Source organism: Megascapheus bottae, chromosome 18, assembly GCF_031878675.1.
Source record: "Megascapheus bottae isolate mThoBot1 chromosome 18, mThoBot2.hap1, whole genome shotgun sequence".
NCBI lineage: Eukaryota > Metazoa > Chordata > Mammalia > Rodentia > Geomyidae > Megascapheus > Megascapheus bottae.
The window spans coordinates 47,524,906-47,542,000 of NC_143526.1; the positions used below are offsets into that span (position 1 = coordinate 47,524,906).

The 17,095-nt window shown below is 60.3% G+C and overlaps 1 protein-coding gene across 1 annotated transcript; it reads left to right on the plus strand.

Moving 5' to 3' along the window:
* Positions 1-866: 866 nt before the first annotated feature.
* On the plus strand, positions 867-10,451 carry Slco4a1 (solute carrier organic anion transporter family member 4A1). Its single transcript, XM_090352905.1, has 11 exons — positions 867-1,659; positions 2,150-2,240; positions 3,710-3,831; positions 4,251-4,362; positions 5,884-6,038; positions 6,399-6,594; positions 7,193-7,358; positions 7,445-7,617; positions 7,839-7,903; positions 8,194-8,342; positions 9,866-10,451. Exons 1-11 carry the CDS (start codon positions 867-869, stop codon positions 10,007-10,009), a joined length of 2,166 nt encoding a protein of 721 aa, XP_090209031.1. The 3' UTR covers positions 10,010-10,451.
* The last annotated feature ends 6,644 nt before the right edge of the window (positions 10,452-17,095 follow it).

The window sequence follows — 17,095 nt, forward strand, 5'->3', positions numbered from 1 at the left end:
TTACCACGTGAGTTCATAGGAAGCCTCTGGCCTAGAAGAATCTGATACCTGGTTCAGGCACCTCTAAAAATAGTGTGGGAAGGCCCTGGAGGAGACAGCCCCGCTCCAGCGCACTTGTCACCCACACAGCCTGGTTCCTGGAGAATGGGCAGAGGAGAGGCTGAGCCAGGCCCTCCCGCCACCCCCACCCCTACCCCCACTCCCCCGCCCAAGCTGGCCCCACCTCAAGCCAAGCAGGAACTTGGTCCTTGGAACTGAGAGGGGGTGAGGGGGGCCTGTCACAGTGCAAATGCCTCATGGGGGCTCTGGGAGACTTCTTCCCCCCTCCCCACTTTCCACATCCTCTAAATCCTGAAACAAAGTGCCTTCTCCTATGGGGGTGGTGAGCTAGCCAGTGGCGGGCTGGTCCTCAGGGAAGGTCCAGGCTGGGTGAGGTCCACCCCAGTGGAGACTCTCGGGTGCTTGCCCGGCACGTGCAGAGCACAGCTGTGGGGGACAGTGCAGGTCAGGGTGATCGGGCCCAGCGCAGCGCAGTGGTGTCTGACTCCACCCTGCCTGACGGCCGTCCACCCAATAGCTCTGTCCTCCCTGGGCTCCTGAGCTCTTCTTCCCTCAGACCTGACGGCCACGGGAGTGCGGTGTCTGTGCAGACTGCGGCCACCCACAGCAGGACCGCCGCAGTGATGGCTTCACAGTGTGGGAAGCTCCGTGCCAGGGCTTAGGTGGGCGCAGGGCCAGGGCCAGGCATGGGGTCCCCAACCAGACCTTCTTCTCGCAGAGTACCCGGGCCAGCTGACTCCTCTTGGCCTCTCCTATTGCATCTCCCACCCTGCCAAGCCACCGTTGCTGCCGCCACCACCCCAGAGATGCCCCAGCACTTGATGGGCGACCAACACCTCCTGTCCGTGCCCCCGCTCCTCTTCACGGAGCCCTTGGCCACGGAGAACGGGTGCGGCCACAGCCCGCCTGACAGCAGGGGATCGCCAGCCTCCCTGCGCTCCAGCCACAGTCCCCTGGACTCCTGCAGCCAGCCCCTGTGCCAGCCCCTGGCCGAGAAGCATGGCGCCCAGGGACGCGGCGAGGTGCGGTACTCGTCCCCCGGGACCCAGGGCACGCTGTGTGGCTGGAAGACTTTCACCCCGCGCTGCCTGCAGGCCTTCAACACGCCCAAGGGCTTCCTCTTCTTCCTGTGTGCCGCCTCCTTCCTGCAAGGGATGACGGTGAACGGCTTCATCAACACCGTCATCACCTCCATCGAGCGGCGCTTTGACCTGCACAGCTACGAGAGCGGGCTGATTGCCAGCTCCTATGACATCGCAGCCTGCCTCTGCCTCACCTTCGTCAGCTACTTTGGAGGCAGCGGGCACAAGCCGCGCTGGCTGGGCTGGGGCGTGCTGGTCCTGGGTGCCGGCTCGCTGGTGTTCACACTGCCACACTTCATGGCCGGCCGCTACGTGGTGGAGGTGGACAAGGGCGTGGGGACTTGCCGGGCCAACCAGAGCGTGGCGTGTTCGGACCGCGCCTCCAGCCTCTCCAGCTACCGCCTGGTCTTCATGCTGGGCCAGTTCCTGCACGGGGCGGGCGCCACGCCGCTCTACACGCTGGGTGTCACCTACCTGGATGAGAATGTCAAGTCCAGCTACTCACCCATCTATATTGGTGAGCGGGGCAGGCAGGGCAGGTAGGCAGGCTGGCGGGCAGATGTGAGCAGCAGGGGTATTACAGCAGCGGCTGGCACCAAGCCTGTGCCTGCCTGCATCTGGTGTGGTACGACTCTTTGTTCTATTCACATGGCCTCCCGAGCTCCTCCCTGAGATGGCAGGCCAGCCATGGGTTCATCTGAGTGCCAAAGGATGTCTTTGGTGGTGCTGCCTTCTCCGTGAAGCCCCACCAAGCTCCACAGTGTAGGGAATTCAAGCAGGACCCCGCAGGGGACGTGGCCCTGCCGTGGGGGACTCACACAGGCGCTGGGTCCTCAGGCAAGGGAGAGAGTGCAGGAGCCAGGGAGAGAGGCACAGTCCCACCTCCCCTGTCTACCTAAGTGGATACTAGATGTCCTGCAGGTAGCCAGACCTGGAGGGCCATGGCGGGGCTTCTCCAGGAGGCCCCAGGTGAGAATGATGGCTGTGTGCCTCTGCTTGCCTTCTAGCCATCTTCTACACAGCTGCCATCCTTGGCCCTGCAGCCGGCTACCTAATCGGAGGCGCCATGCTGAACATTTACACAGAAATGGGCCAGCGGTGAGTGACTGTGGCTTGTGTGTCTGTCCACGTCAGTGCCTGGGCTTTGCAGTCCCTTCAAGAAGTGGCTCTGACCCAGCGGGGCGCTCGGCATGCGGTGCCGCTGGCTGGAGCAGGAGGAATCAGGGCTGGCCTTGGGAAGGGCACCTCAGGTCAGTGGGTGGGTGGGTGGCCTTAGGAGCCCAGCTGGGGTTGGGGGTGAGGAGAGGCTCAGGCCCAAGTGCTTTGTAGCTGCGGTTTCCAGCGCTCCCCACGGGAGCTGACAGCCCCCTTCCTACTGCCAGTGGAGATTCTTCCCTTTCATTTCCTTGTCTTCTGTTTGTGGTGATCATTTGGGAAGTGCAGGCAGGAGAGTGAAATAGCAAGGACGAGAGGGAGGGCCCGAGACGGTGAGGGGGAGAGGACGGGAGGGGGCACAGGAGAGAGGTGGAGCAGGGGCGAGGGAGGGAAGGAGGTCCTTGCTGACTGCGGACCTGCAGGCCTTGTCCTGCACGAGGAGGGCCAGCTCTTGCTCAGGTTTTCCTGATGGCCCTCTGTGTCTTGGGCACCGCTACACCTTGGGACTCTCTCTGCAGATGGCGCCCCCGTCTCTGCCCTCTCACAAAAGCCACCTCTGGCCCTGGGTTGATAATGTGGGGTCAAGTGTGCGTATTCTGTGCAGAGCCTGGAGGTAGGTTGGGGCTCGTGTCCCCGGGTCTGGACGCTTCGCGCGCTGTGTGTGCCCTCTTGGGCTCTGGCTCTGGGCCCACTTTCTACACAGGGGAGGCAGAGTGCATTCCTGGCCATGGGGTGGGAGCAGCTGCAGCCATTCCCTGCGAGCCCAGAGCAGGGATCTGGTGCTGCCACCTGGCTGCTGTCCTGTCCTGGCTGGACGTCCTGCACTTCCCCGTCCCTCTCTGTGCTCTCATCCTGCCTGCCAGCACTGGCCCTCCTCCTCCCTCTCCTCTTCCTCCTCCTCCTTCTCCTTCCTTACGACCACCCAGAAGTCACAGCCTGATTGGCCTCTGCCTTCCTGGTGGTTTTCCCCTTCTTTTCTTTCCACTTGGGTGCTCACCCATGCACAGATTGCAGTCACAGGCCTAATGGTCCCTCTGCGGGGCACTCAGCCAGGGCCAGCTGAGCCCTTTGTCCCCAAGTTCCATTGCCCTGGGGACACCACCTGTTCCCTGGCACTGGTGGGGAGAGGAGCACCTGCTGCTGCTTGGAATGCCTCCCCTTCTAGGCTCCGCCCACCAAACTCTCAGTCTGGGGCCTGGGAAGCAGTAGCTTCCCCAGGTCAGACTCCCCCTCCTGGGTTATCAGAGTCAGGAACCTTGCTCTGGTTAGCAGGGCGGCGTGGGCTGACAGCCCTGTGCAGAGGGACCTCAAAGTCTGCTCAGGGGAGGAGCCAGTCAGCCACCCCACTTCATGTCGCCAAGAGGGACCCCGGTGGGCCAGGAATGACTTCGGGCCATTGTCTTTCCCTGCAGGACGGAACTGACCACTGACAGCCCACTGTGGGTGGGAGCCTGGTGGGCCGGCTTCCTTGGTGCCGGGACTGTGGCTTTCCTCATTACCATCCCTATCCTCGGCTACCCTCGGCAGCTGCCAGGTAGGCCCCTGCTCCAGCCCAGGCATCCCCTCCAGGACACGGGACAGGCCCTTTTTGCCCTGTCCCTTTCCTTTTGGCCATCTCTACCTGTGAGGTAGAGGCAGCGTCTTTGCCCTTGGAAGGAATGATCCTGGAGTGGACAAGGCAGAGGCAACCTTCCCCATGCTGTTGTCCCCACCTGGACCAGGCCAGGCTTGCCTCTTCACCCCCCTCCTGTGGTCCCCTGTGGGCCTCTGGCTGCCATCGCAGTCTTTTGCCCACTGTGCCCTGTGAGTCTCAGGTCCTGCTTCCTCCAGCTCAGGCCGCCGGGAGTATGTGATGCGATGTTGGGCCCTGCCCGGGGAGCAGGGGCATGGAGCTGGTGGGAGGACTGGCCCCTGAGGCCTTGGCCTTCTGGTAACCTGCCGGCTCTGTCCTAGGCAGCCAGCGCTGTGTGGTCCTGAGAGCGGCCGAGATGCACCATCTGAAAGACAACGGCCACAAGGCTGCCAGCAACCCCGCCTTTGGGAAAACTGTCAGAGACCTGCCCCTGTAAGGCCCTGCTGAGTGGTGGGGTGCAGGCCCCGTGAACGGGGTTCCGTGAGCCCTCCAGGGCCTTGTAGACCACGGCCCTTGGGCCTCTGGGTTTCTCTTCCTTCTCTTTGTCGGTGGGCTGGGAGGCAGGGACGGGGGAGTAAGTGATTCAGGTGTTAGAAAGGCTGCCTCGCCAGTACCAGGCCCTAAGTTCAAATCCCCAAATCCCAGGAGGATGGGGGGAAAAGCTTTGCAACTCAACGTTAGAATCAGGACAGGACCGGGAGTGACTTTATGAGCACTGCTGGGCTTGGTTGAACACCTGGCCAGGCCTTCAGACCTGCAGGGGCTCCAGAGCGGCTGGCCTGAGTTTCCTCCCTCACCCTCACAATGGAAAGCATGTCCCTGAGCACCTGGAGAACTGCAGCTTTCTCCCCACGGAGGTGGAGGCGATGGAGAGGGAAGAGAGGCCACTGTCCATGTCAGAGAGGAGGCTTGGCCGATTTGGCAGAGCCAGGAGCAGACACACACACCAGCACCCCCTGCTTGCTAAGCTGGAGGTGCAGGAGCGGCGCCTAGTACAGCAGCAAATGTGAGCAAAGCTGCTCCAGGCTCCCCGGATGGGACCCGAGACTTCTCTTTTTTCTTTTTTTTGTTTTTTGGTCAGTCGTGGGGCTTGAGCTCTGGGCCTGAGCTCTTGTCCCTGAGCTCTTCTTGCTGAAGGCTAGCATGCTACCACTTTGAGCCACAATGTCACTTCTGGTTTTCTGGCAGTTAATTAAAGATAAAAGTCTCACAGGCTATTCTGCCCGGGCTGGCTTTGAACCATGATCCTCTGATCTCAGCGTCCTGAGTAGCTAGGATTATAGGCGGGAGCCACTAGCACCTAGCTTATGAGATTCTTACCTCCTCTTAACTATCAGAAAACCGGAAGTTTTCTGGTATGGTAGCTCAGAGTGGTAGAGTGCTAACCTTGAGCAGAACAGCCCAGGCCTGGTTCAAGCCCGGTGACCAACGTACAAATAAAGGAGATGGTTGATTGGTGGTGAAGGTGGAGTGAGCCTGTTGGGCTGCGAGCTGGGTCTCAGGGGAGGCCTGAGTGCTGCTACATGACTTGTGTTTGGGTCAGGAGGTAGCCCGGTCTGCCACGCCGTGCCTGCGGTGGAAGATGAGCCCGTGGGCGTGGCTGGTGCAGCCCCTGGGTCATTTAGGTATCTCTGTACCCAGGACCAGGCAGTGGCAGTCACTTGTGGATTCACTTGCTAGGCTCTGCCCTGGCCCCGTTCCCAGGGGGCTGAGTCCCCTGTGTGTCCCAGTTTGAGAGCTGCCGTGGCTATCCAGCCTCATGGAAGTCATGGTGCCTCCGCTGAGCTGCTGTGCCACCCGGGGGGCTGCCTAGCTGGGGGGCTGCGCTGCTCTGCCCCCCCTCCCCGCACTCTCAGGATTGGTCCCTTGATGCTCAAAAGGAGAGGCAGCAGAGGCAGCAGCCTCGCAAAGCTGTTTTACCTCTGCTTCTTCTTCCCACTCTGTCCCTCTCAGCTCCATCTGGCTTCTCCTGAGGAACCCCACGTTCGTCCTGCTCTGCCTGGCAGGCGCCACAGAGGCCACCCTCATCGCCGGCATGTCCACGTTCGGCCCCAAGTTCCTGGAGGCCCAGTTCAGCATGAGTGCCTCGGAGGCCGCCACCCTGTTTGGTGAGAAGACGGCGTCGTGGGTGCTCGGCAGGGCGGGCGGTGGCCGGCCAATTCCCCTGGGACACGTGTCCTGCTGCGTTGCGGAAAGGGCTTGGGTCTGGCTGTCTGCAGACTCTGGACAGCCGGTATCCCGAGGCTCCCCAGTCACCCCGCAGTGAGGCCCTGGACTCCCACAGTCCAGCCTGTGGTCAGCTGTCCCTGTCCTCTGGCCTCCTGGCCTCTAGACCTCCTCCGAGTGACCGTTGGGTAGAGGCCCCTGCAGTGCTGTTTGAATGATTAGGCTCGGGGCTGACCATGGCTCGGGAGGCCACAGGACCCAGCTCAGTGCCCCCCAGCGCTGACAGCCCCCTCCCTCCCCAGGGTACCTCGTGGTGCCAGCAGGGGGCGGCGGCACACTCCTGGGCGGCTTCCTCGTGAACAGGTTCAAGCTCCGCGGCCCTGGGATCATCAGGTTCTGCCTGCTCTGCACCCTGACCAGCCTGCTGGCCTTCTTCATCTTCCTCACACACTGTGGGAACGTGCCCATGGCCGGCGTGACGGCCGGCTACCACGGGAGGTGAGCGGGGGCGCTGTGGGGGGGGCGGGGCGAGGGGCACCGTCACGCTCTGGTCGCTGCAGCAGCATATGAGCAGGGAGGACCCCGAGGGCCTGCACACCCGCTGACACCACGCTGACCCTTCACAGCTCCCTGCTCCGTCCCCGCCTTGCCACCTGGAGTCACAGCCCTGCCCATCCTTAGCCCCAGCACAGGGTCCTCGGGCTGAGGTGGGCACAGCACGTCATGTGTGTGTGTCTCCACAGTGGGGGGGTGAGGGCACCAGGGATGGTGGGGGGGACAACAGGCACAGCACAATCTGCTGGGGGTGGGGGGCCGCATGACTGGGATGGGCTGGGTTGCAGGTGTCTGCTGGCCTTCTCCTGACTGAGCCCTCAGACAATGTGCTTGCATTTCCATGGACACAAAAACATCAAGCCAAACAAACCAGCTAGGGAGAACCAGGGGCTGCAAGCTGCCCTGGCTGCTCCCAGAGTTAGGAACCCAGTGGGCCTCGATTGGCTGGTTCAGGCTTGGCGTATCTGCAGACCCCAGATGTCGGCCGGGTCGGGATGGAACCTGGTCCTGGCCTCACATCCAGCCTCTCATCTCCCTGCAGCCTCTGGCAGGAGGGTCGCCTGAACCTCACATCTGGATGCAATGATGCCTGTGGATGCCAGCCTGAGCACTACAGCCCTGTGTGTGGCTCGGACGGCCTCCTGTACTACTCCCCCTGCCACGCGGGCTGCACTGAGGCCAGTGGCACAGGCCCACAAGGCCAGATGGTGAGTGTGGTCACTGCCCCGGCCCCTGCTCAGCTGGGACAGGAAGCCGGGCCTTCTGTGACCCGCGCTGTTGTTGGGCTCCCCAGGTGTACCGAGACTGTAGCTGTGTCCCTTCGAATGTTTCCTCTGGTTTTGGCCAAGCTACGGCAGGGAAATGCAGCTCAGCCTGTCAGAGAAGGCCCCTCTTCCTGGTTCTGGTGTTTGTTATAATTATCTTTACATTCCTCAGCAGCATTCCTGCGCTGACGGCCACGCTACGGTAAGCACCTTCTCTCCCAGCACCAGCAGGTGGCGCTCTGCAGACTGGCGCGTGGACTCTCCCTGGGCCCATCCCCCGTGGCAGCCAACGCTGACTGACCTCTGGCAGGGTGCTGGCCTCCTGGGGAGGTGGCTTAGCCAGGACCCTTGCTGGCCAGGGGTCAGGGGGTGGCTTGGTGTGCAGCCACACTTCCCAGTCCTGAGGCCGCTGTTCCCTTACAGGTGTGTCTGTGACCAGCAGAGATCCTTCGCCCTGGGGATCCAGTGGATCGTAGTTAGAACGCTAGGTACTGTGCCGTGTGAAGAGGCCATGCACACACCGGTGGCCCCTTCTCTGCACGAGGAGCCTGAGGCGTCTTCCCACCAAGCCCTGTGTGTGCCAGCCTGAGGCTGTGCCTCCCCCACCCTGGGCAGGGCCCTGCTCCCTAGCTGCCCACAAGCAGAGCTCGTTGCTGTTTCTTGGCCTAGAGTGTTTCTTTCCCTGTGGCCCCCAGGTGGCCATGCCATCTTGCTCAGAGCCCACATGTCTGCGTTCCTCCACTGCCTGCCCCATCTCTGAGTGAGCCTCTCCCCACAGGCAGCATCCCGGGACCCATCGCCTTCGGCTGGGTGATTGACAAGGCCTGCCTGCTGTGGCAAGACCAGTGTGGCCACCAGGGCTCCTGTTTCGTGTACCAGAACGCGGCCATGAGCCGGTACATGCTCACCTCGGGGCTCGCCTACAAGGTAAGGTGCTGCGCGTTCCTCTGCAGCGCTCAGGGCTCGGAGGCTCTGGGTCCAGCCAAGCGCCATGTATGCATCTGGGCTTGGTCTGCGAGGGGACGTTCTCCCCACCCTTGTAAGCATAGACTCTGCAAAGGGACCCGAGGCTCACTGGGCCCTGGGAGCAGCTCGCTCTCCTTGCCTGCGGCACTGCCATTCCTACATGGCGGCTGGCCCTGGCTGCTGGAAGGCCCTGGAGAGGTCCAGAGTGCTCCAGGGAGGAGGCGCAGCCCTGCTGGGGCCCCTGGAAATGTCACTGTCCTGCAGGCCTGGCCCTGTGTGTGTGTTGACATTCTGGGGCCTCTCAGTTCGACCTCCTCATTTAGCTCCTGCAAGAAACTCCCTGTCATAGCGTGGCGTGGGCTGCATGCACGGCAGTATGCACGGCCCCCTCCCCACTAACACAGAAAAAGCACATGAGCTGGGAGCTGCCAGAACCCCCAGGCCCCTTCCTCCGTAGGGGCACAGCCCATTGGGGATTAGAGAAGGGGTGGCTGTGGCCCCGGAGCACTGCTGGGCGGGGTGGAGGAGGGGAGGTTTAAAGACAAGCCCTTCCCAGGAACCAGCCTCTGCTCTTCCCAAGATGGCAGTTGGGCAGGGCCCAGGCTGTGGCTCTAAGGAGCTTGCATGGGTGGTAATTTAAGAAGCAGTGCAGGCCGGGAGTTTGGCCTAGTGGTTAAAGTGCTTGCCTAGCATGCATGAAGACCCGGGTTCAATTCCTTGGTACCATATACATAGAAAAAAGCCAGAAGTGGTGCTGAGGCTCAAGTGGTAGAGCTCTAGCCTTGAGAAAGTCCAAGGACATTGCTTAGGCCCTGAGCTCAAGCCCAGGACTGGCAAAAAAAAAAAAAAAGAAACAGGTGCAGATAGACTCCCCAGATTCCTCAGCCTTGGGTCACTGCACAGCTGGTAGAAACCTCTCCTGAGTGTGGCCTCCCCGGATAGCCACCAGGGGTCCCCCAGAAAGTACAGGGCTCAGCCCTGGGTGTGCACACCCAGCCGGGTGGCGTGGCTCCTGGCTGCCAGCACAGACACCAAGGCCCGGATGTGGAGCTGCCCTGGAGCACAGCCAGGTTATGGGTGTGGCAGAGCGCAGTCCCCTCTCTGGAAGGACTATGGGTTGAGGGTAGTCCACCCACAGCAGCCGCATCTTCAGGTCCACAAGGACCTCTGCACAAGCCCCGTTTCCCTTCCCAGGGGCTGGGGCCGGCACATGGGTTTTCTGCTGCCTTGCCTTCCACCTGTGTTTAGACTTGGGTGGACATGTGCAGCCAGCAATCTGCCTGGTGAGCAGACATGGGTGTGTCCCACATGCAGCCAGTAATATCTGCACTGATGATTTGATATGATGCCATCCACGTGGCCCTGTAGTTCAGATAAGGGTGGCATCCATGAGGCCGGGCCTGTGGGGAGCCCGTGCCATGTCTTCCCTCTTGAGGGGTCTGTCCTAGGCGTGGGGTGGGGCCTGGCAGCTTCTGTCTCCCCAGGTGCTCGGCTTCCTCTTCTTCGCCACTGCCTATTTCTTGTACAAGTCCCCGTCGGGTTCCTCAGATGGCCCGGACACCTCCCTGCCCAGCCAGTCCTCAGCCTCTGACAGCCCCACAGACCTGCAGCTGCAGAGCCACGTCTGACCCACGCAGCCTGGGGACACGGCAGCCCCTCCACATCGCCTGAGAACAGAGCCCTGTGCCTCCCGTCCTGTCCCGCCTCACCTGGACGAGCTGAAGACCCATGAAAAAGCTCACGGTGGATTCTGGGGGCAGGGGGTGCCAGAGCCTCAAAGCAGGAAGGAGAAGGGACAAAGGACACAACACTGGGTCCCTCTTGACCTGGGGCTGGCCCAGGGTGGCCGAGTCTTGTCAGACCACTCGATGTGTTTGGGCTCGCTGTCACTTGTCCTCAGCTGGGCTATGGAGAACAGCTGCATAAATGTTTCCGTCTCTCTGCTTATGGGGTTTGTCTCTACCTGGCCATGTGGTGTTTGTCAGGGCAAACTCCAGCCAGGGCAGAGTCTTGCACCCAGCAATGAGCGGTCAGCCCCTGGACTGCGTGTTTCTATGTGTCCTCCGTTAAAGCTGTGTATGTAAATATATTTTAATATTCAAAGCATATGTCCTTGTGTGTTTGTTTCATTTCTGGGCTACCGTCCCGGTGCCTCTCCTGAGGGCAGAGCAGCCTCTGGTCCGCTGTGGACAGGCTTCCAGGCCCCGGCTCTGAGTCCCCTCTTGAATACCTGCAGCACTAGGGCTTAACAGTGGACATGAGACAGGCCTCCAGATTGCCACCTGCTAATGAGGCTGTGCACGTGTGCGTGCGCACATCTGTGTGTGTGTGTGTGTGTGTGTGTGTGTGTGTGTGTGTGCGTGCGTGCGTGCGCGCGCGCGCGCGCACATGCACGCAGGGGACTGCAGGAGTCTGCGTATGAAAAGTGGCACAGCAGCGCCAGCAGGGTGGAGAGATGGTGTTGTGTCCCAGAGAAATGCTCCATCTGGTCCAGGGGGAGGGCGGGAGAGAGAGGGAGGGAGGCCTCGGGGATGGGACCCACAGTACCTGCCCACCACACGGGCCTTCACCTAGTGCGTTGCCCACTTGGTTGCTACATGAGGCCTGCTGCTGGGCTCATGGCTTCCTCTTCCTTCCACCTTCCTGCACTGTCCTTGGCCAGAGTCCCCGGTCAGGCCAGAAGTTAGAGAACCGGGGTCATAGGATCTGGGAAACATGCTTGGGGCTACAAGGAAGAGGCCTGCGGGCCAACATCCAGGACCAAGCTGGCTTCCCTGAGCTCACCACGCTGCCTAGTTCTCTGTGACCTTGGCCAGAGAGCATAAAAGCAATACAAACGTATACATGCAAGTCCACCTGGAATGTGAATAATAAAAAGTGACTCCTTCATTTATACTTCCCCAGCCGCAGTGGGGGGGCCACATCTGTGTATGTGCATGGGGTGGGGGGCGCTGGGCCCCCCGCAGCTGGCAGGCCCTCGGAGCACCTGTTGCCAGCTACCCATCTCTAGAGGAGAACCAGACCCTTGGGACATCCAGATGCCCCCTGGGAGGTGCCAGCCTGCCAGCACCCCTTCCTGTTGGCTGCAGGGTGTGGCAGACCCTGAGACATGCACTGGAAGCCTGTTTATTTGAAATCAGATTTAACTGGATGCAGATACTTGGCCTGTCCACTCTAGCTGCCGGCTTCTGGGAGAGGACAGCCTGGAGACCCGGCCTGCGATGGCTTCCATCTGCAGCCGCCAGGGGGCAGCTCAGTCCACCCTAAGAATGGACTTGGTGGCACCAATCTAGGACTGGCAGGCCCCTTGTGGGGCTCCCTGGAGCTCCAGGGGGGCCCGGGGAGTGCTGGCCTCCTTGACACTGATATGCACTCGGGCTTGCTGGAGGCACTGGCTTCAGAGACATCCACACTCTACGGCCCAAGAGGCTCTTGGAGCCTAGTGAGAAGCCTGGGGGGAGCAGCTGTGATTCACATGTCCAGCGCCATCACTGACCATGTCCACAGATGGACACCGTGTCCAGTGACGGCCACCACGTCCCCAGACATTCACTGTGTGCCCCTGCTGCCAGTGTGATTCGTCTCTAAGCCTAAAAATTCACACTGCAAAAATGTTCCTAACTGTGAAAATATCACCCCATCACCAAAAACAAAACGAAGCGTTCAGTGGAGCTGGGGGCCAGAGAAGAGCCTGAACTGTGAGCATCAGCAGAAGGCCAGGAGTGACCCTAGGCCCAGATAGCCCTTCGGCCACTAGCCATGAAGATGCAGGCTGATTGTCTGGTGAATGTTCAGCTGTCAGCTGATCGTCTCATGCATGTTACCTCTGAGCTGATTGGCTCACGTACACTCAGCTGCAAGATGATTGGCTCTGGATCTCTAGCCTTGTCTCTGGTCCTGAACGTGGTGGGGCCCCAGGCTCCAATGGGTCCCGCTTCCTGCCCTGCGGCCCCTCCACTGGGGTTTAGCAGCTGGCTACGCCCATGGCCCTAGGTCCCTCCACCTGGCCGAGAGGGCTTGCCTGGCTCTGATGCAGACTTGAAGGGACAAGAACAGATGGCTTACAGGGCCAAGCAGGGCACAGGACGGCTGCAGCCCGGCTGGCTCAAAGTCCTTACGACAGCCGTGCCTGACTCACAGTGCAGGGGACACTGGCTTTGCCTCAGAGCCCACCCTGCACAGGGCACAATGGAAGCCCTGGCCACACTCTGAATCCCAGCAGATGCGTGGACACCAGTACACCCTGGATCCCCTCAACCGCAGTTCCACGCCTGCCCTGGAGAGCCATATCTGCCTCTGTGCCCTGGGAGAGCCTCAAATCAGCCAGGAAGGCAGGGACTCAGCCAGGCCATCCCCAGAGAAGAAAGGTAGCATTCTAGGACAGAAGTGTAGACAGGAGCCTCCTGGTCTGCTGGGCTTTCTGGGGCTTTGCACAGCTGTGGGGGTAAGATCTCAAGGCTGACCAAAAGGCCAGGAGCGTGGCTGGGGGAGAGCACTTACCCAGCATGGGCAAGGCCTTTGTTTCCATACCCAACACTGCAAGGAAAAAGCGGGGAACCCAAGCTGAAGTGATGCTACAGGCCCATTTCCTAGCCCTTGGCAGCCTGAGGCAGGAAGCTCACATGGGAGCCTGGGCCACACAGTGAGACTCTGTCTCAAAAACCAGAAACAAGCCGGGCGCCCATAGTCATGCCTGTAATCCTAGTCTGAAATCCACAGCCACAGGAATCCTGAGAAGCAGCCAGGCCACGCTCTGTCTAGTCACTGAATTGCCATCTGTCCCCTGTTCCTTCTAGAAACACAAAGTTTCTCCTAGACACTGATATCTGCTCGCGCGTGCACACACACACACACACACACACACACACACACACACACACACACACACACACACACACACACGTGTGCCCCAGAGTCTTTGCAGGCAGTTTGGGCTTTCCAGGAACTCTCACAGCTGTAATTTGGGCAGAACTGCAGCTCACACCTCGTCTCCAGGGAGGAGCCACCCTGCCTTGTTCTACAACTTGGACTTCTCCCAGTTGTCCACCGTCTTCTAAGCACACCAAGCCTGCCGGTGTCTGCCATGTCTCAGCCCGAGCCTCTGTTTGGTCCACTTCATGAGGGGCCTGGCTCTCTGTGAGTGTTGCCAGGTTGTTTACCTGGTGATGAGAAAGCCGGGGAGACAGCAGCTGCAAGGGCAATGGCTTCACCCCATCGTCCCAGCACCGCTGTTGGACAGTGGAGCTTGGGGGGGGCTCCTGAAATGACACAGGTGGTGCAGAGAGGTGAGGACTCCGAGTGCCAGGATGGCCCAGTACCAGCCCCGTGGGGGACGATGAACCAGAGCACCCCCTAAATGATAGTTTGCCTGCAGATTGAGTTTAATCAGCAGCACATTAGATGGGCGCATGTGAAAACAACTTAATGGCTCTTCTATGGATAATCCATTTTCTTCTCAGCTGGCTCCCATGGTAATTACATTTTGTTGTGTTTAATTCATAACTTCATCATTTACTCCAAGTTGTGTTGAGCTCAGACCACAGGCTCTCAAAACGTCCCCGAGGGCAGCCGCCTCTACTCTGCCTGTAGCTGGAGGGGAAGCAGCCATAGGCCTCTCCACTGCCCAGTGGGGGGCCTGCTGCCCTGGCCGAGGCATGGCAGATGAGGATAGTGGGCAGCAGAGGTCAGTAGGGAATCTGATCTCATAATGTAGGCAACCATGAGCTTCCTGCATTCACCGTCTCCCTCCAACAACAGTTTGGCTTTGTTGAGGTTGAACACCAAGGACCTGGTTTCTAGAGGTGCAGCGTGGTTATGAAATAACCAGTCATTGCCATTCTTGTTTGCTGGAAGAGAAATGGAGCCCAGACAGCTGCAGGGCCTGTGAGGCCAAGTAGTCATTCTCAGAGCCTTGGTCCCTGCCGACCACCCCTACCCCTCACCCCTGTGCCAGCATCCTCAGGGTATGGACACCAGCGCTTCTGCCCACGTCCTGGCATCCCCTACCCTAGCTGGATGCTGGAGGTCTGCAGTCCCTCTGGAAGGGACCTGACCTTGGCAACAGAATGGTATTGGTCCCCTGGCCTGGGTTTTGTGTCCCCCACCTCGTCCTTCCTCAGACCCGAGCCACTGGCTCCCCGCCCCATCGTTCATTTATTCCCAGGAGAGCAGTTGAAGAGCCCTCTGGTTGACAGTGGCTGCCCAGTCACAGGGCAATTACCACACCTGGAGGGCACCAATTAGGAGCCTAATTAGCCCCAGCGCCTCCACTTCTCAGCCCCTGTCTGGGTTCACTGCTAAGACTGTCTGGAAACTGGGATCGGGATTGGTCAGAGCAAAGGGTGGGTGCCCAGGTGGGAGGAGGGGGTGAATGGGAGGGACAGCAGGGGGGGGTGACAGAGGGGACAGGGCCAGGGTGGCAGCCCAGGGGTCTTCTGGATCAAGTCCTCTCCACTCTGCTGTGTGTAGTTTTGTTCCCCAGGAAGAAGAGTGTGTCTCCTAGCTGGCCCACAGACCAGCTGCCTGGCCCAAGGAGACCATCTTCCTGAGCTGGCACTGGGGGGAGCAGGGGAGAGCTGAGGACTCCCTACCCAGGAGACCCAGGAGACCCAGCAGGCTCTGGATTCCCCACCTGGGCTGCCACTGAAGTCCTGAGCCACGGAGAGGGATGCCCAAGTCCTCCAGGGAGCCAAAGTACCCTCCCTCTTCCTCCTCCCCTCCCTTCTCCTCCTCTTCCCCTCCCCACTCCTTCCCCTTTGCCTTCTGCCTCCTCTCTTCCTCCCCACCCCTTTCCCTCCCCCTCTTCTCCTCTTTCCTCCTTCCCGTTCTCTCCCCTCCTGGGCTGCAGCTATGGGCACGCAGCCCTCTGCCCCTCCCCCAGGCCCCCTGCCCCTCCCCCATGGCTGTCTCTGGTTCTTCTCCTGGGTCCCCGGCTGCTGGATGGGGCTGGGATCTGGGGGTGGGGGCCTTCCTGGTGGAAGGTGTTCTGGGCTTTGGGCTTGTGCTGTGGGTGTCACTGGGTGAACTTGGCCGCACACTTCATGGCAGAGCCATCTCTAAGCCCCGACAGGGCGCCCAGACTTCCTGATGGACAAGCCGAGCCGTGTCTGGTAGGCAGCTCCCCCGCCCCCTCCCACAGGATGACAGGTGATGTGTAAATAGCGCTGTGTGCAGATGTCTGGAGATGTCTCCGGCAGGCGGCATGGAGACTCCGCTAATGACACGGTGTGACTCAATGCCATGTTCCAAGCTTCCCAGTGACTAAAATGCAAAATGCCGCTGCTGCTCCTCCTCATGGCGTGGGGGGGAGCAGGGGGCACTGTGGGGCAGGGGACGGCCAGGAGAGCTGACCACCTCCACACCCAGGCAGCCAGGGCTGCGCATCAGCTCTTCCTGGGCCTTGTTCCGAAGTCCCCCCCCACCCTCCTCCAGGCTCCTCCCCCTGGAGCCCCCACTGACTCCCCTGGGACCCTTTGCTCCCCATATTACTGGATTCCAGGTCAGACCTTACCCCTGGTCCTCGTCCAGCGTGCTACTGTGGAGACACCCTGAGCACAGTCAGTCAGTCTTAACCCCACTCACCGCTCACGGGGCAGCTGGGGTGTCTGTGTGTGGCCCCTCCACACTTAGTGGCTGGCAGAAATGCTGGAGAATTCTACCAGGAGGAAGGGAAGGTGGCAACAGCTCTCACCCCCCTTCCCACTGTGCCATCTGGGGACACCCCATTTCCATTTCAGATTTGCCACCTACCCCCCCCCACTAAGAGGAGCTGGTGGTGGCCCAGGCTCCCCTCGTCCCTCGGGAGGGGACGGTGACACTCTGCTGGCCTCCGATGCAAAGTCTACCCTGCGCCAGCCAGAGAAGCCCTTCCAGCATGGCCACTGCCTTGGCCAGCTTGCAGCTCCGCAGCTCACAGCCAGCCTCTCTCAGCTCCCCACTCCCCCTCCATGTCCTTCCCCAAGCGTGGGTGGCTGGCTTGTGCTGACACAAGGGCTTGAACTCGGAGCCTCAACATCTTGTTTATGCCAGTACTGGGCTTGAGCTCAGGGCCTGGGCTTTTTCCATTTCGCTGTTGTTGTTTAAGGCGGGTCTCAGGCTGGAGCCACGCCTCCACTTAACTTTTGATGGTTAATTGAAAATAGGAATCTCAAGAACTTTCCTGCCCAGGCTGGCTTTGAATTATGACCTTGTGATCGCACATCATGACTGCGGGTGTCAGAACACTGAGCCTCCCCTCCTCGCCCTAACCCACCCACTACCCACTACCACCAGTGGGGGTTCTGCTGGTCCAGCAAGCACAACAGATGGACGGATGGACAGACGGACAGACAGACAGATGGACGGATACTGTGTTTCCACGGTGGGCGCGGGAAAGGCCAGGCGACCCAGGCCTTGCAGAATAGTAAGAGGGTGAGGCCTGGGCAAGCAAGACCAACGGATGCTGCTTCCTGATCTGGGCACAGCTGTCCAAGGAAGAGCAGGCTGTTGGTGTGTTGTGTATGCCAACAAAGCAGGAACCAGCTTCCCCTCCGGAGACCAGGCTTGTTAAACAGAAGTGGCATTTGGAAAAAGATTGTGGAGCCAGACTGAGATCTGAGGGCCATTAAGGAAGCCAACAGTGAAATTATTCATTCTAGGATGCCCAGCAGCCTCGGGCCTTTGTGAAAGAAAACTAAAACAGCGCATCGGCCATGGCATTCGTCTGTAATACACAG